The sequence below is a fragment of the Thalia democratica genome, chromosome 3 (assembly GCF_965202585.1).
Source record: "Thalia democratica chromosome 3, ktThaDemo2.hap1.1, whole genome shotgun sequence".
Classification (NCBI taxonomy): domain Eukaryota; kingdom Metazoa; phylum Chordata; class Thaliacea; order Salpida; family Salpidae; genus Thalia; species Thalia democratica.
This window is the reverse complement of record NC_139167.1, coordinates 38,297,456-38,323,772: the sequence shown is the minus strand read 5'-3', so window position 1 is coordinate 38,323,772 and position 26,317 is coordinate 38,297,456. Positions and strand designations below refer to the sequence as shown.

Here is a 26,317-nt window from a genome sequence, read left to right as displayed (position 1 = left end):
ATATATTTTTTTTAGAATTGCAAACGCCAGCTAGACGTTCTGTACTCGCAGCTCAACCAAATAAAAATGGAGTCCGTGAAAATGTCCGCATCTTTGGAGGACAAGGTAAGAAAAGTGTTGTATGATTAAATTATCTCGAAAAATGCTACAGTGTCCATAGGTAGTGACGTGTTACTTATGTAATTATGGCGTCATCAGTAACACGGATACGTCCTATGCACACTCTGAGCGCAATCTTCAGAACACGTAGTTTTAAGCTACGGGTATAAAAGTTGCTTCTTTAGTTTGCAATGTTTTTTAATTGATAAACATTCTAAGTATTTAACGACCAAAAATAATTAAGAACGAGCAAATATACGTGCTCGAGGCGCAACTGGCCGAAACGAAGTCGAAGAAGCAAAAGTTGGAAAAGAAGTTGAAGGAGGAAATGAACTTGCGCAAAAAGGAACAGATGAAGTTGAAAGTGATGCAGCAAAGCGAGGTTGAAATCTAGTTTTATTTTTCTAAGTCTTAAAATTAATAAACAATCAATTACTTTTTTTCTTTACTTTTAGATGGGAGAAACGAAGGAGAACGAGTTGATGCAGGTAGCGTCCAATCAGAAGCTGCTGAGGCGGTGGAAGAAGAGCTCTTCTTCAGTTTACTCCGAGGACGTTTCTCCCTCCATCGAGAGCCTGCGGTCGGAGCTTCACGAGAAGAACTGCCAAGTCGATCAGGCCGTGTCTAAAATGAAAGCTCAGGTACGTTTTGTATGTATTCAATATATAATTTTTTGAGCTTTGTTGATGTACTGTTAAAAAATCGTACACACGTTTCAAAAATACTGTTGATAATCATCACATGGACATTTTAAACATTTTTTGACCAACAAAATAAATGTAATAATTCAACCGTGAATTCAATCAGGAAAACGCGGTTGTGGCGATGAAGGAGCATATCAAAAGATTGCAAGACGCCGTTGCAGAGAAGAGCTTGAGCGCCAGTTGCGGCCCATCGACTCCCATCGAAGATGATGATTGCTGGAGCACCGCGGATTCCAACTCGCCCGATCGCAACTCTCTGTACGAGAGGTTTGTTTCCAAGATTGTAATTATTGCTGGTTTGTGGATGAAATTTTACAACTAGTCTTTGTTTTTTCCAGAATATTCGCCCCGATCGAGTCTAATTCGGAAATGTACGAAACAACGATCGATGAAGAAGACGTTTAATTGTTGAGTTTTTATTTTACTTTTTTTTTTAAGCTTTGTGAAAGAGAAACATTATAATTGTTTTAAGCAGGAAAAGTATAGTTTGAACAAATAATTTGTCTCAAAAATGGCAAAATTAGTTGCTGCTCTACAAATCTACTTCACTGTGAATACACCGTCCACTGTGATTTGTTCGTGTCTACTTTTCTTAAATTAAAGTTAAGAATTATTCATGCTTGTGCATAATAAACTATAGCATTAGGTTTTGCAATATTTTTAACCTCATTCGTTGATTTCGTAAAAAATTTAAAGTATGTTTATTAACTTTGTGAATTTGTGTAAGTTATTATTTAAATCTCTAAAACTTTTTATGTTAGCTTTTTTATAGCACAGGGCTAAAATTGATTTTTTTAAGTACTTTGATTTTTATGTGTTAAGTTTTTTGAGCAAAAAATATTGTTTTTAATCAAAAATTGTTTTAAAGTATCAAAATAATCTGTTTAAAAATATCTAAATTATAAACAGCATAAAAAAAGTTAAAATATATTTTTCAAATAAGATAACATTAAATATAGTTCCTAGTAAACAAGATTAAATTAAATTGGCTTAGGTATTTTTATTTATGACCATAAATTACTAATAGTCTTAAAAAAATATTTCAGAACTCTTTTGTTTATTTGTCTAAAAACTTATTTAAAAGTTTTGAATAAGTATTTTTAATAAACAGAGCTGTTTCAGCTAACATACATTTATTTGATATTAAAAGATAAAGAATACTAATTATTATATAAACTAACAAAGCCTTTTTTACTAGGAATTTTTGCCAAAACAAACTGATTAAGTATCTTTTTTATTCAACGAAATATTTACTACAAACAATTAAAATTCCATCAAAATATAAATTATCCTGTTTGAAAGAATATCAAATTAATTTTAAATAAAAAATATTAACAAAATTTCAATGCATAAAATGAGAGATAGACTTGTCTATATTGTTGCTGTTATTTTTTTTTTTTTATGTTAAACTATATTCTATTTAGAAAACTCAAAAAACAATTTTTAGTTGATACGATTTAGAAAATTTACTTGATACGGAAATATTTCAACTAAATTTTAAATTTTGCTTTCATCGATTTTATTCAGATCAATATTCCATGAATTAAAAAAAAATAACGAATAATTTAACTTTGTAAAAAAGTAAATAGATTTAAGCTATTAAATATTCAAAAAAATAAATCTAATTCTAGGTCTATTGTTTATAAACGATACAAAACTTTCTTTACAAGCTTTCCTACTTTAAATCTTTTCTAAAATTAAAATGTTATTATATAAAGTTTCATTGAAATTAGTTTACCTAATTTATACAGATAAGAATATTGAAATTTTAAGCAAGCTTTACCCTAAATGATTTTGACAAATTCGCTTAGTTTTTTTTATTGTATGGTTTTCATTTTGAATTTTCTAATATTATTTGATTAAAAAAGATTTTTCAAAATATTTTTTGAATCTTAATTTTTCTACTCAATATGGAAATACTTTTCTTTAAAAATTATATATAAAGATCAGTCTAGTTTGCATATTTACTGAAACAGCAAACATTTAAGGCTGTTTTTTTTATTTATACCTTTGTCCCTAACCCACCTTACCAAAGCATATTAAAAATTAATTAAAAAAAAATAATAATTAAAGTTTAAAATAGTATGAAAAAAAGCTTTTTTGCTGAAACAACAAATATGCAAACCAAAATGACCTTCAAGTATGCTAGCCATTTTGACTGCTTCAATTTACAAAAAAAAACTATAATTACACATTTAGCTACTTTTTAAATTAATTTTGTTTGTATTCCTTAATTTTAAAATTCAAATTTGTTTTTAATCACCAACTTTTGTCAAAATAAAAAACTTAGTCTTTAAACGCGTGATAAGTCTTTATGAAGTCATTTTGAATAATAAACTTATTTGTTGTTAAAGTTACATAAGTTACAAAACTATATCAGATAAAGAACAACATCTTTATAAAAACTAGATAGCTTAATTAGCAAAAGTTTATTCAAAAAATTCCTACTAAGCTAAAATATTTCACCTATAAGGAGCATCAGAGCTTAAAAGTAACCATAAGTAGCATGAAGCATACAATTATATAGTAAGAACAAGTAATCAAATATGAGAAAATAATAAGCAGTTAGTTTGTCTTTTTTTTAATTAATTTAAGGAAACAAAATTGATCACAAAAATAATTTTTGAAACTGAACAAAAACCTGGGTAAAATACATTTGTCAAGTTTTTATGTTAGTTAAAGATACTATTGAGATACAAAAAGCTTAGAATAGTGAAAAAATACACTAATAAAGTAAGTACATCAATATGTAAATAGTTGATAAATTCGAAATAACAAGACTTAAAACAGTGGGACATGGCAGCTAATTATTTTCTTATGTTCAATCATTTAAATTTACTTGTTTCAGCAATGGCCATTCTTTCAAGGTTACAATAGAACAACTATCTGCTTTTTTTTGTACTGAGCTGGTGATTTTATGTAGCACTTGCCATAAAACTTTAGAAAGTCGAAGTTTTTAGGTTATTTAGACAGGGTTGTTGTTGTTTCAAAATACTGTGCTTGTGCTGTTACCATCTTGTTTTGAATTAGTCTCCGGTTGAACCAATGTAACTTTTGTTCTTTACATCCAGAGGTTTGTAAATACCTAAACGCTATTTAATGGGGAATTAAGTTTAGTTCTACAGTTACATATTATGTCCGTTTTACTCGTTCCTTCTAAAATATTTTTGTTGTAAAAGTTAATCATGTTTTTCATGCTGAGAAGCAGTTGTTTAACGTAGTATTTTTGTTAGGGAGTGCGCAAACTTTACTTTTTTTTCTATATTCCCTAACTTAAAAACTTTTAAAATAGGCTGTAATTCAGTTGAATTAGTTTTATTACATATTTCAAATTCGAAATTACTGTTCTAAAAACACTTTATTATTCCAAAACTTAACCATTCTTTAACAACTATAGCTCCTTAAAAAAATATTATTACTTTCTGTACTTGCACAAATATAAACTTAACAATCAAATTATCCTTTACTAATTACAATAAACGATATGTTTATTACAATTTGTAAGTATAATAAAACCAAAATATATGTTTTATTAACGACGATTATTTCGACAACAGCAATGTCAATCTCTTCAAATTACAATAAAATAGTTATAACAGTGATTGAATATTTTATATATTAGTTGTTATTGAGTAAAAAAAAAAAGTGATATTTAAATAGAATAGATTGCTTGCCTATTTATTGATGTTAGGAACTATTAAAGTTATAAAACTAAATAGAATTATACCGAAGTTAAAGCAATATGAACGTAGACTTATTGCAAATTTTTAAATATTATAAAATAATACAAATCAAAAGTTGTCAAAAAAATAAACATATTAAATGAAAATTTTAAAACGGAAGACTTATTGAAAAAAAAGAAATATAAAATATTAAAAACATCAAAAAACCTATATTTAAGAGTTAGTAAAAACAATAACTTTAAGATTTAAAAAATATTCTATTGCAAGTAACTTAGAAAACAAAACCAAAGTTATTAATATCTAATAGCAAATTTTTTTCTATATAAAACAGCTAAGTATTCTTTAAGATAAATAACAAAAAAAAGTAAAGTATAGTCAGACAAAGCAAAAAAATTTAAAACAAACTACAGGTGGTAATATATAATAATTAAAAACATTTATCTAAAACGTGCAATATTAACAAAAAGTAAAAGTAGGTCAAAGAAAAACATAAAAAGTTAGTCCTACACAAAAACAAAAAAGCTTATTTTTTACCTCTGTAATGAAAATGCATCCTTCTCTTATTTTAACACTTGACTGATATTCTTAAAAGAAATCAACAGACCCACAATAAAGATTTTACCGTATTTTGTCTACCCTTGTTCTGTAGCAAAATCGATTAAAGTAAAAATTAATAAACCAGAAAATATTTATTTAAAATCACTTAACAATTAACTACAAAATGATCATAAAATAGTTAGTAACGGAAAACGTACGGCCCATTGGCTTTTCTAGCTCGCCAACCTTAGGTATGATGCGTAGTTTTCATCTTGATAACAAACTTGTGCAAAGCAACTAACGTTAAGCTTTATTAAAACAAAATTGTATTTCAAAAGCGCTATTATTATGGCTTTTTGTACGGGATATACGGGAATGATATACAGGATGTACGGGAATACTTGAAAAATATTTTTTTTTATACACTTTTGCGTTAAAATAATTATTAATGTTTCCGGTCCGTAAAAATCTATATGAAAATATGACCCGTCGGCTAAAAACGTTTGTTATTTATTTTAAAGCAAGTGTCGGCAAAATGTGGTCCTTCAAGCCAAAATCTGCGGCCTGCGAGGTAATAATAGCTCAGAACATACTTTTTTTTTAATATTTAATAATAAAAAAATGAAGTAGAGCTTGGAATTTAGTTTTAATTAAATAACTACTCATTACTTAGTAGAATAATCCTTGAATATAACTACTCATTACTGGTACTCTAATATTGCTTACGCCTTACTGTATCAAATTTTTGGTTTTAAACAGTATTTCATGTTGACTACTACAAAATTTTAAATATTTGCGTCACGTAGAAGACGTTTTTAATACAATAGGGCTTGCGAGCAACTTTTTCAAGGTAAATTGGCCCACGACATATAGAAGGTTGACAACAAACCCTGTTACAAATGACAAAAATAAAACCGAAAAGTCTAGTTCATTTTTTAAGTTTTCTAATTTTTGAAAATCTTAAGTTAACTGTATCTGGATCCGGCCGTATGTTGCACTTTTAGATACGGATCCGGTCGGACCTAAATTTTAAAAAAATATCCGATTCATTAGAATTAGATCACTAGTTCTATTACAGCTAAAGCTAAAATTAGTATCACCTTAACTAGATATAAAATTCATTTACAATTAATATTAGTACTTTTTTTAACAGCTGCTTAGTCCTATATTATTAGTTTATATGTCAGTAAAACTAACTATTTTCCTAACTTTTTTAATTAAAGCCCTTTGAACTATTATAGGAATAATCTCTAAATTTTTCTATACAATTATATTAACATCTTATAAAAACACTAAAATGTACTGTACCATATGCTATTGTTAGTTATAGTGTATTATAAATTTTCATAAAGAGTTTTTAATCTTATTAAAGTTTGTTTTATTCTTTTTTAATGTAACTTGTTTATCTTAATTATATTGTATCAAATAGTTGAAAATTATTTAAGTATCTTTATATTTTAATAATTTATATGGTTTTAATAACTTGCACAGTCGTTTTTTAATTTTTTGAACAGTGTTGATCACTACAAATGAAAAAATTCGTATAAGCATGCTGTAAACTGCATTTTACGTTTGCATTGTAGTATGTAGTACAAACTAACTATTTTAGATTAAGTATTTTAGTTATTTTTTATGTCATAATCTTTATATTGTATATTTTTTATAAATAGTGACTTCAGCTCAATTCAATACGATTGTAGAAAAAATTGTTAAAACAAAAGTTATTCTGATTTTTTTTAATTTTTATGTGAAATATTGTATTTTAAAGCTTTTAAATTTAATTGCTGTATACATATAGTACTTTTCCTAGTGGTCAAACAAATTTTTAATTTCATTTGTTTTTTTTTTAATACTTGTAAGTATTTTTCCTTTAGTGTTTGGGAAACTACATTTAGACTTCAAAAATAATTTTATACATGCATAAGCTAAATAAATTAAAAAGTTTAAAAAAAATTAGAGTTATTGTTTTATATTTATTATATTATATATATCATAATTTAATTGAATGAAAAACTAAGAATACTGTACTTTTTAGACTTCTTTAGCTTTTACAACAGTTATGATATCTTGTACGGATATCAAAAAATCAAAATCAGTTTACTTATGGATTTTATTTTCGGTTAGTTATTTCAAGCTATTCTTTGGTTTATTGTTTTCTAAAAATTCAAAAATAAATGTTTTAGGCCTGTGTTTTCTTCTATTGTGATGCTAAAGAAGCCAATAACCGAATCGTTCCCAATTTGGGTTAGCTTGTTTTAGGTCTAACTACTATAAATTACAAGTTTTTCATTAAACAAATAAAATTGGCATTTTTTCTTCGCATAAATAAGATAAACAGCAAAGTTTTTAAAGAAAGTTTTTCACAAAAAAAGTTGTACTTACCTAAGGTTTGTATTACTTAAAATTAAAAAAAATTAAAATTTAATTAAATTGTTTAAATAAAATTGATTACGTTTTTAATTCTTTTTACTAAAACCTCTACTATAAAAAAAAAGCCATAAAAAAATATTTTCACTAGTAAATAATAAACCTCATTAAAAAATTGAAAACGAAGAACATCGTTTTCAATAAAATATGAAAATCTAATATAAGAAGGTTTAAATTCAAAGAAGCTACTTAAAATGTTAAACGTAGATTTAATATTCCTATGCTTATAATTTAAAAAACATTTTACAGTAACTATTAGTTGTAAATAATAATAGTTATATGAGATATCTGTTCAGGTGGTAGCAGCCAGCACCAGCACAAGAGTTGCAACCACGTGGGCAGAAAGAAACTTGGAGAAGAATTAGATAAGTATAACGTTGAAAAGAAAGGTAAACAATTGAAATAACAATATTTATACCATTTATAACTATTCTAAATTAGTTCTTACGTGTTATACCTATGTTGTATAGAATAGTTAGAGTTTTATTAAACTTATAAGTTGTTATAATTAGTAAGTTTTATGTTAACTAATTTAGCATCAACTTTTAGGTATCTTTTATCATATACTTTTAAATTTTACTAAGTACTTTTTAAACAAGGTAAAAAGAAATTCTAAGCTTTATGAAAGAAATAAGTTAAATAACAGTTGGTTAATCAAGAGCTTTAAAACGCTGAAAGGTAAAAGACTATAAAGCAGTAAAAAAATTGAGACAATTTCTGGTGAAACATACTTTTTATCATGTGACATAAGAAATTTACAAATACTCTTTTACAACTCTAGTTAAGTTTGTAAAATTGTACAGAAAAAATTTACGTTAAGTCGTTTCAGGAACACACGGCTTAACAGTCTCCACCAGTGGATGGGAGCAAAGCATATTTGCTGAAGATAAAGTCATTGGAGATGACAGAAGAAGCCACAAGTTGAGAGCAAAGTGCAAGTTTCCGTTCACGTACCGAGGACAGATTCACAACAACTGCGTTAGATCAAACAACGGACCGTGGTGCAACATCGACCCTAAAACCGTCGAAATAAAGATAAAGAAAAAGTGGGTGCTTGCTTCCAAGTTCAAAAAGTACGGCTTCAAAACGAGCAAGCTGGCTGTGTACTGGGATAGGTGTAAAGGTAAGATGGTTTTGCACTTAAACGTATTAAGTATGCAGAGAATACTTTAAACTTTTATAAGTATAGTTTGTATAAAAGGGATTTAGTTTCATTGCAGCTTTAAGTACGTACCATAAGTAACTAGTATGTATTTCAGTGTTTTTCGAATTGTGCACTTATGAACACTAGTGTGTATAGAAGTTATTTTGCTGTTTTTTAAAAAATTATAAGTACATACTATACTTTTTTAAAACTTTTAACTGTTTTTAAAAGTTATTTCTTGGTGGCTTTTGAGACTTAGCTTTTTTATGAAGACAACAAAGTTTTAATAGTAATTGTTTTAGTACAAATTAATAAGTATAATAAAAAGTATATACTTATTAGTCAAGTATGCAAATATTTTCAAAATTCTTGTTGTACACAACAGTTAAAGACTTTGATAACCAGTATTTTTCAACGTAACTACAACTCTTTTGGTTGAGACATTTTGGTTCTTATTTTAATTTTGACTTACAATTGTTTTTGCTTAACTGTTTTCTTAGCATTAAAACAAATTATTCAGTATAAAACGACTACTGAATATAATACTTTAAGTATGCATTATTCTAATTTTTAGAAGTAACATGGAATCATAAAGACAAAACATATTACTGGAATTTCGCTAGTAAAAAGAAAAACTTTTTTGCTGCAGTAAAAAAGTGCAAGCAACTAAAGGATGGCAACTGGAACCTGTCTAATTTCAATTACCAACACCCAACCAACGAATCATTGTTAGTTTAGCTTTAAGATTATGTTTTAAGCAAAGTATTTTTGTTACAGATTTTGTAACTTTTGTGGTAAGAGACCAGTTTTCAGGAAAGGAAGAATATAAGAAGTATTGTATTTGAGAAAAATATAGTTATAAGTTTTAAAACATTTAGAATGTTTTTGCTTTTAATGGTTTTGAAACTTATTGTATATATGTGATAGTTTAGATTGTTTAAATTAACAGAACAAACATTGTTCTAGATAGTTTTTCAAACATTTTTTTGCTCTTATGTTTGTATTATTATAGTATTTAGAAAGTTTTGGATATTACGAGTTTTGTAACGACTACGGTTGTACGTAACTTAAATTATAAAAAGTATATTTCTAAAAATAAATTAAAGATATTTTTTACTACTTTTAGATAAATGTTTTAAAAATGTATCCAAAAACAGATGTTATGTTAAACATTATCGTCTTTTTTAACCTACTGATACATCATAAAAGCGGGAACGGGAAAAATATGCACAAAACCACTTTTGCACGGAGGCTTAAATATGCACGAAGACAGTTTTGCACAAGGGTCATTTTTGGACGAGAGTAAAGTCAAACAAATAAAATAAGAATGAAACAAAAAGCTAAATTAATAAAAAATGAGTTACCGACCGAGGGTAAGTGTTAGGGTTAACAGTGATAGTAAAAATATAATAAACAATAAATTAAAAAAAGATTATAATATTAAATTTTCTACCCGTGCAAAATTTTCTTCTTGCAAAAATGACCCTTCGTGCTAAATTGTCTTTGTGCAAAATTGTCTTCTTTTAAAAGTGACCCTTCAAGCAAAAGTATCCCTTCATGCATATTTGATACCTACTCCATAAAAATAGTTACACATAAAAAAAGAAGTTAGATTTTCAACTGCATACAAAAAGCTTTATAAAACAGTTACTTTTTTAAAGAAAAATGTTTAATTTAAAATTTGTATGAACATAGAATGTTCAGAAACTCTTTTTTTTCTGGTAACAAAATAAAATCACACAACAACTTTATGAACAACCACCACAGGTCCATTACAAAAATTTTGAAGCCTTTTGAACCAACAGCACATTGGGTCAATGTACACAAGGGCGATAAGAACCTAATGAAGCGCACTTGTGCGGACACTCAGAACAGCGACCACTACCGACGTCGTAAATGCAAGAAGTTGAAGCGAAGTTTCGTATGCGAAAAGCAGAAGTAAAGTTTTGTCAAAAGATGTAGTGATCATACTCATTTGTTATACAAAAGCACTATTACTGATCGATATTTAAGTTTTATAGCAATAGCGTTTTTCAAAATAAATTTCTGCTGATCAAATTATTGTTCAAAACAATCGATCTTTTTTTTTGCTCGCTTGTCCTATAAATTAAAAAAAAGTTACGTAGCTTATTGTTATAGATGTCTCTTATTTTATTAAGTAAGTAAATAGGCTAAAAACATAATAAAAGGTAATGAAGTATGCTGGCTTTTAATATTAGTAAACAACACTATCAAAAACATGTATTTGCAATACTCTTTGTTTTTTCCTTAACCAATAAAAGTTTTATAAGTTTTCTTTATACCAGCAGCTTGCTTAATTTTTTCTTTGATTCTTTTAAGGCCTCGCTCACTTGAAGAAATATCAGACATCCGTTGATCGTCACCCTGAGTATTAATCAATTTTATTACATTCAAAGTAAATAAAAAAAATTCTTAAATATGATTATTACTATAACAGTACTTTACTTATTTCAGTTTATTTAATTTATAATTTAGATTAAAACAAAAACCTAAATACTGCTTTTAAGTTTTTTTTAACATGTGCATTCATGATTTAAAGTTAAAAAACACAAAAATGACGTTAAAATTAAAATTTTTCTTTATCATATATAATTGAAATAAGAAAAAACTTTCGTAAAAAAAAACTGAAGATTAGTCGCAGCAATTTAAAAGCAAATAAAACGCGTTTAGATAAGCTGCAAGAATTATCACCTCTAATTCTATAAACATTTTTATATCTTTATATTAGGTTTTAAGCAGTTTTGTAGCCTAAAGTAAGCTGTCGTTGCTTTTACAACTAAAAAAAAATTAATTTTTAATTCTGATGTTTCCCCTTTTAAAAATTATTACGCACACCACCTGATAGTCTTCGGCAGATTTGTAAGAAATCACCGCCTTGGCGTAAGACAAGCACGACTCCTCAAGTCTCCCCACGATCTCGTACGTGCACCCCAGGTTGTTAAGCAGCAGCGAGTAGACCCTCCACTTCCTGCAGCCATTCCCCAGTTTGCTCTCCATGACGTTTATGCCTTCGCGCAGAGTCGATTCCCTGCTGGCGTAATCTCCGCATCTGGTTTTTACAAAAAGTAAAGTGTTCCGTGCTTCAGTGGATTTTTATTATGTCGTATAAGTATTAGTTTGATATCAAAAAATTAAAGAAAAAAAAATAACATAATTTAAAACCAACTACTAAAACCTTCCTTCTGTGTATTCAATACAGTGGAGGCACTTCACCTCGCAGCTGGTCACAAATTCTTTTTCCACGAAATTTTCAGAAGTTTCTTTGATTTTGAATCTTATATCATGCATTATTGGAATAACGTGATAAAGAATAAGTGATTTTAAACTACTTTTACGGCCCAACAAGTTCTTGCAAGCATTTCTTATACCTACAAGTTTTTTTTTTAGGCATTGCTACAACTTTAGTTTTAGAATTCAAGAGTTAGAATCTACTCTAAATTGTAAAGTTAAATATCTATTTAGTAACAAGTACTACTAATAAACTTTTGTAATAAAGCTAGTAAAATAAAACCAGATATAGTTATCTTGTTTCTAAAAAAGCTAATAATAATAATAATGATAATTTATACTCAAAGATTAAGTATAGTAGTAAAAGTGTTTTATTATTTTTCTTAATGTCTTAGTTACTGAATTACTGCGACTTTTTTAAAAGTTTTGTTGGTTTACTTAATAACGTTTTTTTTTTAACCGATTTGATTGAGTATCTCAGTTTTATCTATATACAAATTATAATTATATATTATAGGAGTTAATTATATTACTTTAAAGATTAAACAGGATTATTGGTATCAAAAAGTTAAAAATCATTCTGCCTTTATCATTTATGATATAACTATCTAAATCCTTTACATATAAAATAGCTTAAACTTAGCGACAAAGTTATTTCAATTCGTGTTTAAAACCTTCACAGCACACAGTCAACCCTTCAACACACTTAACTCCATCACACTTCTTTTGATAATAGCTGCAAGCGATTTGAAAAAACAAAACGGCTTCAATTGACTTTTCTTTCAAATCCAGTCGCTTCGCGTACAACTCGACGTCTTCCGGTGTGGTGTTCGTGTTTTCGGTTAAGATCTGAAACACTTCATCGCGTATTCTCGCTGCCTTTTCCGAATGCTTCGACAGCAGAGCGCACTTGTAAAACTGAACTAGTTCTCTGGAGTAGATAAGGTCCCTGCCCATGGCCACTCTCTTGCTCATTGAAGCGTACGCCTTGTCGGGGTCGTTGTCTTTTAAATAGCCTTCTGTTTTGTCTGGTAAAAATAAATTTCACTTTACATACTTTTAGTTAAGTTTAAGGATTGATTTAAGATTTATAATAAAAAATCACATTAGAATAAATAGAATAAAAACTATTCGAAACTTCAGTACCTAAAGAAAATAACATATTTTGTAGTAAAAAATAATTAAGTTAAACAGTTTTGATAAAGTACTAAATACTTTAAAGTCAATTATATTTCAAAATGTATCCTGAACGAACTATTTGTTACTACCATACATAACTTATAATACTTGTATATTGTATATATTATAAATGCTAAATCAGTGTTAATTATTTTTCTTATGTAAGGTAGTTTTTTTTTAGGTTTCGGTAATATAATTCCTATTTTAGAAATAAAAAAGTAAGTTATTATTTGATAGTGTCTAAAACAATAAACAATAAAAAACTACCTACAAAATAAGTCATCGTAAACTTATTTTATTGATTTTTTAGTAAAATCAAAAACATTTAGTCTTTGGAAAAGCGTCTACATTAAACTATTTTGTTAAAAATAATTGTTCATATTTTTAGTGTTCGTAAACCTTGGTATTCAAAAATTTGCTCCAATGCGGAAGACCTTCCAAGAGAATGAACTGTAACTTGACTTATATTGTCTATTAAAAGAACATTTGTTTTAGTAAGAAACTAAATTCAAAAAATATCTACCTACAAAATAATGATAAACTGGTTAAATCTTTGATTATGCATTAAAAGCTTTTTAGTTGATTATAATATATTGTAAGCTGCTTTACATATAGCTTTAAAATATTTTATGAATATTAATTTGGCAGTTTTACACTGAACGTATTTTAAGCTTATTACAAAAGTTCTTTAATAGTTAGAAATATCTTTTTAGTTCAATTATTCTCAATTTTTTTTTTAAACGTTTCAAGTGATTATGAAAATTAAAAAAGGCTTTTCAGACTAACTTTTTTTACTGTCAGTAAAATTTTTAAAGCATGATTTGTGGTAAACTCAATGCTCATATCAAATATTAAAAATTTAGTTTTATAAGTTAGAAAAAGTAGCTTTAATTTTAATATTCAATTTAAAGTCAATACCAAGTAAAGTGATGTTTTAAGTCATTTACAAACCACAAGTGATTTTTCTACTAGAGGTTCCAAAGAAGTTACTTTTCGTATCATCATTAGAGTAGTCGGATTTCAACGTTAAATTACTTATTTCATTGATGACTTTTCTTACTGAGCTTTTCATTTCTAAATTTATTATAATAGTTTAGTCATATTGTATTTTATCTGTAAGTTTATTACTATTTTAGTTTTAGCAATAACTTTATTAATTTCTCAAAAGTTTGGTCCGTCAGACAGAGTTATATGGTCCATGGACGTAAATTAACCTAGAAAACAACTTTTGAAAAACAAATAAAATGAAGGTTTTTTATAACATTTATTTTGAAAGGTACTCCTAGTTTGATTTTGAGTACACTGTATTTAGTGCTCATTTAATGATTATACCATCCCTAAAGCTTTGTCTTAAACAATTTTTTTAGTTTTTGGTGAAACAACCTTTCAAAATTAAGCGGTCTGTTAAGAGTTTTTTAAACATGTTCGGCCCGCTTAAGTTTTTTTTTGGGAAATTTGACTCACCGACTACAAAAATTTCTTGCCCCTGGTTTTAAGCTTAGACTCTAAATTAAATAGACTGAACTTTAGTAATAACAAAAAAAATAGTGTAACTCAAGCTTTCGCTAATAGAACATTTTATTCTTTTTTCCATTGCATGAAAACACAAAGGTAATACGTTTATTAAAAACTTGCTTTTCATAAAGTTTTATAAAAAACTAGTAGTTTCACATTATCAAAATTTTTATCTTGACGTTACATTAAAGTTTTGTTTTATGTTGGTAAACTAACTATTTCCACTTTAGAAACAAAAAAATGTGTTAGTTTTTACACCGATTACTACTTAGGGTAATTCTAATCGTTCAGATGAAATATAAAATATATATCACAGTTATTAGCAGAATTAAACAAGACTTAACTTGATGTATTAAGGTTTTTTTTTTATAAATAAGATCTTTTTTTAAGACTAACAAAAAATGTATATATTATATTCTAACAAGGTTAAAGTATCTCTAAAAAACCGTTTGTAAGCAATTATAAACAATTTACTTGTCTAGCTTTTATTGAAACTTCTGATTTTTTGAGTAAAACTTTGCACTAGATTAAAAAAGAAATTTCTAGAGCTTTTTAGTATTCTCATACAAAGGCATATCTTCTGAAGCCATTTTTTTGTAATGTGTATGAAATCTGTAATCATTACAAATTTACGTCACATTAGATATAGACATAGTTATACATTTATTGTATATTTTTCTATGTATAGTAATAAAATTATTGTATGATCAATAAGTAAACATTGATAAATTTACATAATCAATGCTCGTTTGTGATTTGTTTAGGGCATCAAGTAGATAAAATAATCGAATGATTGTTTAAAACATTCTACAAATTTTAATTTCATTTTATAATCCACAGTTTTTGTTGTTTCTTATTATTTACGCTACATGTTTATTATAAAAACTCAATATAGTTAACTTTATCATATCAGTATTTTAAATGTTTAAAATAGCGCATTAATATTCTTTTCTCGTAATTAGCAAATTAAAATAAGGTGAAACTTACCTTTTTAATTTATAATAAGTTAATTAGCTTAATTTTCTTAGGTAAAATTACGAGAACCATGTTGAATAACATTTTAGGAAACACAGACAAACTAAAATACAAATTGTATAAATGAAAATTAACAACAACAGACTATTGATCTATGATGTTGTAAGATCTTTTTTGTGTTTTTTTCAGCTGGGAGATGTTTTGTTTAAGTGTAGTAATAAACTTTCAATACACTTACTTGTTTGTTCTTTCTATTTAAAAATCTTCTACTCATTCAAATATGATTCGTTCCATTTACTAACAAACCATTGTCCCTTTTTACCCAGGCAATAAAAAACTATGTCGAATGAGCATAAAACAAGCTAAGCTTTTTTTTTTTAATTAAAAACCTCTACCGAAATTCACTTTACGTTGTATTTTTAAATAGCTTTGATTTAATTTAAAACACGAATATCACGACTGTGCTTGCTCACTTTTTGTTTAAAAACGCTATAAACAAGGTGGGTCAACTTTGTTAGTCGACGCGTCAGATTTACAAAAAAAAATCTTTAAAACGAATTGCTATACTAAGTTAGAGCTATCTGCAAAGCGGAAGAATTCACCTAAAACTTGAAAGAAACACGACAAAACTTATAACAAAAGTAAACACTAATTGAAGCATGATTCAGTAAAAAATAATAAAACATTGATACTGTATTAATTCAATCTAATCGAAGTTCCAACAAAAAACTAGTTTTATTTTTATAAAAAATTGACCAGCTCAAGATTTCTAAAAATTAAAAACAATCTTGATTTAGCCTAAAAACGTGGTAACCCTGATAAAACTAGTTGAGTTTTTAGGCTTAAATAATGATGCTCATAAAAGGTGAGAGTGATTACTCAATTATTCTTTTTTGAATAAAAATATGGTATTATGTAACTAACTAACAGGGTTGCCAAAGACTTTTCGAAAATTTTCTGCAGGTTTTTGAAAGTAAAACTTTTTAGTCCATTTTTAGAATAAATATTATTTTACGGTAAAAAACTGTCTAAAATTATATAAAATATTGAAAAGATACTGTAATATTATTTTAAATGTGATTTTAATACAAAAAATTATACAACAAAAGGTATTGTATATGACAGGTTTTTCGTGTCTAATCTAGATTTTCATGCAAAACTTGTTTCAAGTCCAGATTTTTTTTAATTTCTCAGGTTCCAAATTTTGTTTTGCCTAAATTGTCAGATTACAGGCAACCCTGTAACAATGCAATTTAATTATTTTTATAAGATGATTAACAATAAGTAAATATTATAGAAGTAATTTTAATCGAAAGTAAGTAAATTAAAAAAATTATTGCAGTATATAAAACAGTATTAAAAATTTTGTTTACTATCCCTAAAAAAACTTTGAAATTATGTGCTACAATAAAGATAGTTGAGCTTAATCACCTTAAAATATTTTTTTAACATTTATTTGAAACAATTTTTATGATTCATAACTATGTGTATAAAAAAATGTTTTAAAACTATAAGTAATTAATTAAGGATAAAACTTATGAATTTCATTCTTATAAAAACATAAATATGTTAACAACGTCAACAATATATTATAAAAATAACGGTATACTATCAAAGTCCACCCGCGTTCAAAATCCACCCAGTCAAGTTCGAGAACCGCTTACCGATCGAGGGTAAAGGTTAGGGGTAACAGTGATAGTGAAAAGTAAATAAAAGAAAATTCAAAAAATATAAAATAAATTAGCAAATAAAGAAAACAAAAACTTGGGTGGATTTTGATAGCATACCAAACTAGCATTTAGTAAATAAACACATGTTGTTTATACTATACATGGTTAAGTAAACCATATGTTTTATAACTAAATCTAACTTTTGTTAAGAAGTTTTAAAACATCAGATTTTTTTCCTTCATCAAATTACTAATAATACAACCGCTACACCAAAAAAATATTTATCACATCATTTTAGGTTGAAAACTATAATAAATTCTAAATTGCAGAAAATAAATTATAATAAGTTACCAATTGGTAATTTTTATTGAAATCAGTAAAAAAACACTGCCTACGGTTTTTAGTCTAATTTAGGGTTCAGCAAATTACGGCCCGCCAAACATAAATACCTGGCCCGCAATACAGTTTCAGGCAAATTTAAGCATTTTAAAACAAAAAATTAAAAGTATGCTCTTAATTTAACTTTGGGTAAACAAAGTGTTTCCGTTATTTTTAACAATTAATTAAGTATCTTTTAAATACTTTCTTTAATATTTTCAGAATAATTGTTCAAATAAAACTGCGGATAATTTTTTTTTTCTCAGGCAACAAAAAACATTTTCCATTAAACCTTGGTACTTACTTATTTTATGCCGCAGACTCCTCCAGCACTAAATTATCTGAAATTTAAAGAAAAATTTACTTCAGAATTAATTGCTTTTTTCTTAAACCATTTCCGTAAAATTAGAAATGCACCAATTCTATTTGTAATTATTTGAAACTAAAAACTCAATTTATAAAATAGTTTTTTTTTTACAATATTAAGGTAGACATTACAGTTTTCTTCACTATAGATATTTAAAGATATTTAGGATAAAATAAGCTAGCAACATAGCATAATGAAGTTTTATTTTTTGAAAGTTTCAATAAAAGCATGATTTTTTTAGATACGACTTTTACAGAACAGTAATTTTTTTAATTAACATAGTTAGAAAATTTATGTTGAGGTTATACAAAATCTTGAGTAACTTAAATGTATGGTTACAAGTATAAATGTAAAAAATCACTAAACTTTAAAAATAAAATAAATATAATCAAAGTGTCCTCTTGAATAATTAAATTTGGTTAGATAGTATAAAAAGTGAACAATGTAAAATGTTATCATTATAAAACATTATTTAATTATTTGAAATATAGAAATTAAAAGAAATGTTAATAAAAACATAGTTTGACGCAAATAGCAGTGTTAATAATATCTGAACAAGTCAACAAAATTATTAGTTTTAGTTGCAACAGAATTTTAGAATGTCGAAAGCTAAAAGTAAACTAACACTTAGCATTTAAAAATAGATAAATGTTCGAACAAACTATAATATGATTAACGAAGTTAAGGAAAACTAGTAATTAGTTCTTCGTTTTATCCAAAAAGTTAAGTCACTACAACAGGTTGTCAGCACTGTAATGTTAAATCTGCACTGCTATCAAACTACCTCATCAATCTTGACCCACGTGTCATCATACGCAAATGCTTCCACCTTCAAAAACTCTTCCAGCCTGCTTATTTCTTTTGAAACTGTTTTTGAAAAACCTTCAACTCCACCAATGAGCTTTTCAAAGTAAACTTTGACGTCCTCGATTTTCGGCCTGTCGCTTTCCTCGGCCGAACCTTTCAGCACGGAGCACTTTTTGATTATTTTCCTCAAGCAGTTCATCGATTTCGCCTCTCGCGCGCTTTCCCCGCCGCTGTTTTTCAGCGAAACGATCTCTTCAAAAAGGTGCGCGTCAACCTCGAACGGATCTTCGCACAGTTGCCAAAACTGCGGAAACCTGCGATCGACTTTCACGACGGTGGCGAAAACGGCCGCGCCCAAGCCAAAAACGTCGTGGGACTTTTTCGGTAAATCCCCGGGATTTTCGCACCGGTCGCGCGGTGTGAAGAACCTCGTGTGTTGCGAAATTGCTTTTCGTTCTTCACCCTCCGGCCTGCTTTCCGTCTGCGTGGCGAGAGTGGCGCCGCCGAAGTCGCTCAAGCGCGCGTGGAAGCCGCGAGCGAGGAGGATGTTGGCGGGCTTCAGGTCGTTGTGCGTGATCCTCCTGCTGTTGCCGTCTTTCGCGTGCAGGTACTGCAGGGCGTTGGCGGTCTGTTAAAAAAATAAATAAGGGGTTTAGGTACAAAACTTTTACAAATACAAGAAATGAAAAATATATGAATGTTCAACTTGAATTGGTTCATTTGTTAAATCTGTTTAAACCATGCATATATAATACAAGAACTATACAGGTTTGACCTTTAAAGTTTTTAAGGTCAAATGCATTTTAATTTATGCATTTTAATTTCAAAAATAAGGGTAAACCTTTTACAATAAACTAGTAACGGCTCTAAATTTTGAAATGATTAAGCTATAAGATTTGATTTTCTTTACAAATTTTGTAAACAAAGTTTTAAAAACTTTTTAAACTAGGTTTTAAAAAACTGTTTAAATATCTTTAGATGTATAAGATTTTGTTTATTCTCTCATTTAATTATAAGCAAGTCATCTCTAATCATTATGAAATTTGAAACATATTAAGTTTGATTGCATCACGAATTGAAATATATTTTCAAAAATTTACAAGTCGAAGTAACATACAATGTCAAAAAAATTTATGATCAGATTTAGATATACATTGTATTGTATTTAAACATTATAATTACAAGTTTTAGCGAAATTTCAAAATTATTATACTGCATTTTTAGAACAGAAAACACATAAAAGTATTTACTTCATTGAAAATTCTCATTGTCAAAGTGGGACTTATTTTTTCATCTTTTTCTCGCAGCCTTTCGACAACTTGCTTCAAACTGCCATATTTGCAGTACTCCAGCACAACTAGCGTGCGGTCTTTCACGTGGAGCTGTTCTATTACGTTCAAAATAAATTGGCACCCTTGCTGGTTGGCTTTTTGGTGAATCTTAATTTCATCATTGAACCTTTGAAAAATTTATTCTACACTCGAGCCTGCTATTCAGTTGTTATTTAGAAACAATTAACTAGAATAAGTTAACATATTTTTTTTAAATTAGTCGCCTTTTATATAACACACTTTTTACAGTTGATGATTAAAATAAAAGCGAGGTTATTATCAAATATTTTTAGTAATGAATGCTGATAAAAAACTATGTGCTTTCAATGCAAACAAAATATCGATAAAACGTTTAATTTGTTAAGTAAATAAAACAGTAAACTTTTGTATAGCTTTTGATTACAAAATAAAGTAACTATAAGAGTAAAATAAGTAAAATGATGTATTTATAAACTTTTACTATGAAATTTTAAAATAGTTTAAGAACAAAATACTACGATTTGAAAAATATTTTGACAGTGTTTTAGAAACTTGTGAATACTTCACTCATTTAAAATTACTCCTTACTTAAGCTAATTTTTTACTATATCATAATGGTACTGTAAGTTTTATTGTTGAAAAAAAGAGGCTTCTACTTTGTAAAAGGAGAACAAATGTATAGTTTCCTTTAATAGTTTATTTGGTAAAACAAGTTTCGCTCAAAGAGCTTGTCAGTGCTTAAAATAAACTGAAAATTTCTTATTTAAGTACAATTATATTAAAAACAAATAAATTTAATAAATTCTACTTTTGAAAATTCAAGGCTAGTATACCAACTGTTTTGCAAAAGGTTTAATAAATTCAAACAGCTTAAAATGTGTAACATAGTTTGTCAAAAGAAAATTTTTGTAATCAAAACTTATAAGAGTATTTACTTTATAACAAATTAAAAACTTAAAAATATTAAATGAGCACTTTAATTTACATTTCTTAATATTTCGAACAATAAAATTTGTAAGTATTTTGATTGTTATTAAATCATAATAAACATATCTTAACTATATTTTTAAATTTTTTCAGGATTGCTAATCTTCCAGTCAAAAAACTGCCCTGAGTGACCAAAAACTGCCCTTAGTGATCTTAAACTATCCTGAGTTATCCTGAGTTTTTCTAATACATTAAAATAAAATTACTTTTCAAAACTAATAAAAGCTTCACCAAAATTGGTTATAAAAGAACAAAATATTGAAACTAAATCAATTAAGTTTCATCATAATTAAAAAAAGTATGTCCTGAGGTTTTTTTAAATTTTATCCTAATTTAATTATAAAACAACAAAACTATCCTGAGTCAGCCTGAGTTTTCTTTTAATTAAAATCATCCTGAGTTACCCTGAGATTTTCTAAAACTTTAAAATATACTGAGTTATTCTGAGTGTCCTGAGTGTGTGGCAGTTCTGTTTTATTAACTAAAAACTAACAGTTTACTTTCAAGTGTGTGTTGATCTGTTAAATTAATTTTAAAAATATAGTTGAAAGCTTAACTAGTTAAGATAACAGTTTAGAATTTACTATCTTCAATAATTACGCCTAAGCTTTTATCATTACACAACTTTACTTTCTGTTTACTTTATGAATTAGATACGGTTTGTAAACAAGTAAGTACTAAAATATGTACTTACTTTTCTTGAGAATTTTTAGGAACTTTTACTGCAACAAGTTTGTCTTTTTCATTAGTTTTCACAGCGATATAAACACTTCCAAAGCCACCTTTTCCAAGAAGCCCATTGTCTTTTTTAGTCACATAGAATACTTTTTGTTCAGTTTTTTCTTGAACTTCTTTTGAGTCTTTTTCAACTTGTTGAGATTTCAAAAAAAAAATGTTTTTGAATATTTTCTGTTTTAAAAATTTATTTTGATAATCTTAATAACAGAATCATAAAACACCATAAACTTTTTGTCTGAGTATAACATATGACACCAAGTCATAAAAATTAAAATATTAACATTTAACTCTTTTTTAAACCTTATTAGGAGTATTTTCTGTAGATACTGGTAAACTTGAATTCAAGGTGTCATTGAATCCTGTAATAGTTATTGTAGTTTCTTCTGTGTTGTTTACTGTAATAAAATCAATAATCTCTTTGTTTATTTTCAAATAGCAAGCTCTTTCTGATTCTTTTTTGTTTTTGCCCTCACCAGTTGCAGTGATGTTTCCAATGACACCATTGTACTTAATTTCCAAGGTGTACAAATATCGAAATGTCTGAAAATTATACTTTTCTAAAATATATTTTTTGTAATTTAAGCATTATTAAATTTAAAAAATAGACAAAAATACATACCAATTAATTGCTTTAAATTAAAAACTTAGTTTTGAGACTACAGTTGTTTTTTTAAACTATCTTGCAAAATTTTTCGTTAAATTTTCTAGTACAGAGTACTTCAGGAAGTTATTTGTTATCTAATTTTAAGCAACTTGGTCTGTTTTGATTTTCTCTTTAAAGGTTTGAACTATAAAACTTATTAAAAAGCTACAACAGTTAAAATATCTAAAATATTTCAAATTACATCAATAAAAATAACTTTTCTCGCAATGAGGTCGTCAGTTAATACAGTTTTATAAAAAATATAAAAGTTATGATATAAATGCTTAAATTTACGAACTATAATTAGAGGGTTGTGCAAAAAATCAAAGAATTATGTTAGTTTAAAAAATCTTTTTGAAATATAAAAAGCATAAAAGCATTACCATGTTGAAATTATGGCTAGTCAACAATTATACAATCTACAAAATTTTGCAATTTACTCACTAAATTTTAGGAATTTTAGGAAATTAAAACAAAATCAATAAACAAAACTGTTATTGAGCTGATTTTCAGGGTTGTGATCAACAGTTGAAAAATAGTATAATCTAAGCAATAACAAAACACTTAAATTGAAGCCTTTTTGAGGTTTAAAGTATCTATAGTAAAAATGAAAACATTAAAAAAGATAACTAATGAGTTTTATAAATTACTTTTATGTAGTAGTTGTTATAGCTAAAGATGAATAATGGGTGATTTTGAAAGTTGTTTCAAGTAAACATAGTAAAATTATTAAAAATGATTTTAAAATAAATTAATCAAAAGTACTTACAAATTAAGTTCTTGAAAACGTATCTGACAAAACACAAATAAACAGTAAACAGAGTTGCTCAAAATTTTTTGAAATTCTTTTACAGTTTTTTAAAAGTACAAAAACTGTTTGTCTCTCTATGGTATAAAATTAAATTTTAGATAAAAAACTGTCTTAAACAGTATAGATACATAGAAAAGATACAGTAATGAAATTAAAAGCGTGTTGTATAATAAATTCAATTCTAAATGCTGATACAATAAAAATTATTGTTTAAGATAGATTGTTCTATCCTAAACCAAATTTCTACATTATTATGAAAATGAACAACATTATTGTAATAAAACTACATTATTGTGATAGTGAGCTACATTTAACTAAGTATTTAATAGTTCAATTACCATTTAATTTCCCAACTACTTGCTTTTTATTACTAATTTTTTTATTAAATATAGTTCTTCTCTAAAATTAGAGTGTACAAAGGATGTTTTCTAACTTATCGCTACCTGCAAGTGATTTATTTTAGTATAAATAGTAATTAACTTAAAAAGGTTACCAAGCTTTGTCTTACAATTTTCATGCAACTTGATTATAATTTTAAACCAAAATAATTTTGATAAGTTAAGTATTATTCCCCTTAAATTCACATTTTAAAGAGCCTAAAATGCCTACTCAACGGGATATTGACTGTATTTATTTCAGTTTTAAACATTTTATTCAATACAATATTAGTTGTTATTTAACTTACTAAATAAAAAGTAACAATTGTACTTAAGTAAAGGTACATGCTAAGGTGTCACTCCGTGCTAAAGTAACGTGACTCAGTGCTAAAGCTTTTCTAACACCAACCCTTTAGTATAGCTAACTAATTGAACTCCAACTCATGAGCTGTAGATTTAAAAAGCATCTAATAATTAAGATACAGATATTTAACTGCATAAACAAAATTTAGCTGAAATTGATTGAAATGGTTATTGTGAGTTCTAATGTTTGTGTTTAGCTAATTACTTTTACAATTGGCAATACTATACTATCAATTTTTTAGCAATAAAAGCAGTTGTCAGAAAATGCTTAAACAGAAGTTATTTTTTTGCACAATTGTTCTATAAGTTTTAAAATAAAGCTTTTTCAAACGTGGGAATAATAAAAGTAATTTACTTATTTTGTTTACAGAGGCTATTTTTATCCCAATTTTTCCACAAAATAGATCTTGCATGTTTTTTTTGGGTTCTTTACCTCACCAAGATGAAGTAGCATGTTTTAGTTAATACAGTACTTAAATTTTTGTTTAAAAAAAAACCATTTTATAAACAAACATTATTTAGTTCTATTTTCCCTTTAAATCACTTTTTATTAAAAAAAGTCATATTATTTACATTTACGAACTAAGCCACCAGATATTTATAATCTTAAATTTATAAAGTTAGTAGCAGCTTTTGAGATAAAAGCATTGAAAATTAGAGAGTTCAATAGGTTTCTAGTGTAAGGAACAAACTAAAAAAGCAAACATAGAGTAATTAATGAACAACTTTATTCCTTCTACAGTTTTTGAGCAACACTTTTGTTCAGTACAAACATTAAAAAAATATATACCATTTGTAGGATACAGTTTTATTTTGTTTTTTATTCAAAAAATATGTTTTTCCTTTATAACGTTATTTTTTCAAAAACCTTTTATTACCAAGTTGTTTGTAATAGTAAAAAAACATTTAGTAAAAATTTAAACAAAAATGCTTAAAAATGAAAGAAGAGATAGACTTTTAGTAATTTTTATAAAACTCCGTATAATAGGACATTATAAATTTATATTTCAATTTTTTTTTTCAAAGCTTGTTATTAAAGTTCTTATAAATATGGCAAGCTTTGAGTTTTCAGCTAGAATTTTTTTTACACTTTGCAAATACCACAAAAAAACTCTGTGTGAAATTTTAGATAATTCAAAGCTCCAATTGAATTTATTTCAAAAGTACAAAAAAAGTACATATATATTTATATTAGTAAAAATATACCAAGTATAAATTTTAAAAAGCAAGAAACTATCAGTATATACTACAATTTGTTAATTACTCAACTTTCTTTTATGGTTAAATGTTTAGTTTTTATAATACTATTTTAATGTTAAATTGTTGTGATACTTTTACTAGAAAATTTATTTATTTGTTTTAAAAGCTATACTTAAATATTTAATGTAACGAGTTTTCATAAAACAATTTTTTATATAGATTTAGATTAATTTAAAGGCTTTTTTTTATTTACCGGGTTGTGTGATTCTCCAACTTTAATTGCAGTTGGAATTGTTTCTGGCAGACTCAACTTTACGTCTTTTAAGTTTTTTAGTTTTTGTTTTAGCTCATTAAATTGACTAGTAGCATTGTTATGAGCCGTTAAGCTGATGATTGTAGGCACAGACACTTTCATTTCGTTTTAATATTGTCTTAAAATCATACTGAAAAGAAGTAAACTTTCTATACAATAAAATTGTTAATTTAATCAGAGGTTTATTTGCTTTGAACATTAACCTGCTTTAGTAAGTTCAACTTAATATGATCTTTTTATAAGTACAGTAAAAAAAAAACATTTAAAAAAGTATTATTTTATTTAAAAAAAGTACTTTTGAATTACCTTATGAAAAAATAAAACCAAGTGTTTTATTAAAAAGTACTTTTTTTAATAAATTTTAACACAATACAAGATAATTATTTTTATTTAAAAAAGTTGGCTTTTTTACAAAACTATAAGTAAAACTGAGTGAGTGATATGAAGCATTATCTTTTTTAAAACATACAATAATATCTCTTAGTTGTCCAATGAACTTAATAAAGTACTGCTAAAACTTTTGAGCTAATAGTACAGTCACGTCTTGCAAAGCATTGTGTCCACTGCAAAAGTGCTAACTAAACAGAGGTAGCAAATTTAGATACTTTATTGGCTGTTTTCTAATAATGCAATTGATTGTATAAAGTTTCAGAAATTTTATTAAAAATCTACACCCTGCAATAGATTTCAAAATATTTAGTTAAAACTTTCTTGAATTATATAAAAAAATAAACATATTGTTAACTATACATACAATATATCTAAAATATAATATATTTTCTAATTATAATTTTTTGAATTCTTTAAGTATTCTAAAATGCGTAACTAAACAAGAGTGCAG

The 26,317-nt window shown here is 26.7% G+C and overlaps 2 protein-coding genes across 2 annotated transcripts; one reads left to right on the top strand and one right to left on the bottom strand.

Annotated features, from left to right (window-relative positions):
- Positions 1 to 21: 21 nt before the first annotated feature.
- Positions 22 to 1,365, top strand: LOC145832008 (uncharacterized). The gene is made up of 6 exons (XM_082939368.1): positions 22 to 105; positions 344 to 481; positions 555 to 740; positions 907 to 1,070; positions 1,142 to 1,210; positions 1,279 to 1,365. Exons 1-5 carry the CDS (start codon positions 67 to 69, stop codon positions 1,206 to 1,208), a joined length of 594 nt encoding a protein of 197 aa, XP_082795494.1. The 5' UTR covers positions 22 to 66; the 3' UTR covers positions 1,209 to 1,210; positions 1,279 to 1,365.
- Positions 1,366 to 18,329: 16,964 nt separating this feature from the next.
- LOC145831754 (uncharacterized) lies at positions 18,330 to 25,599 on the bottom strand. Its single transcript, XM_082939080.1, has 5 exons — positions 25,417 to 25,599; positions 22,070 to 22,309; positions 21,726 to 21,940; positions 19,985 to 20,192; positions 18,330 to 19,362 (listed from the first exon to the last, which is right to left on the bottom strand). Exons 1-5 carry the CDS (start codon positions 25,576 to 25,578, stop codon positions 18,703 to 18,705), a joined length of 1,485 nt encoding a protein of 494 aa, XP_082795206.1. The 5' UTR covers positions 25,579 to 25,599; the 3' UTR covers positions 18,330 to 18,702.
- Between the last annotated feature and the right edge of the window lie 718 nt (positions 25,600 to 26,317).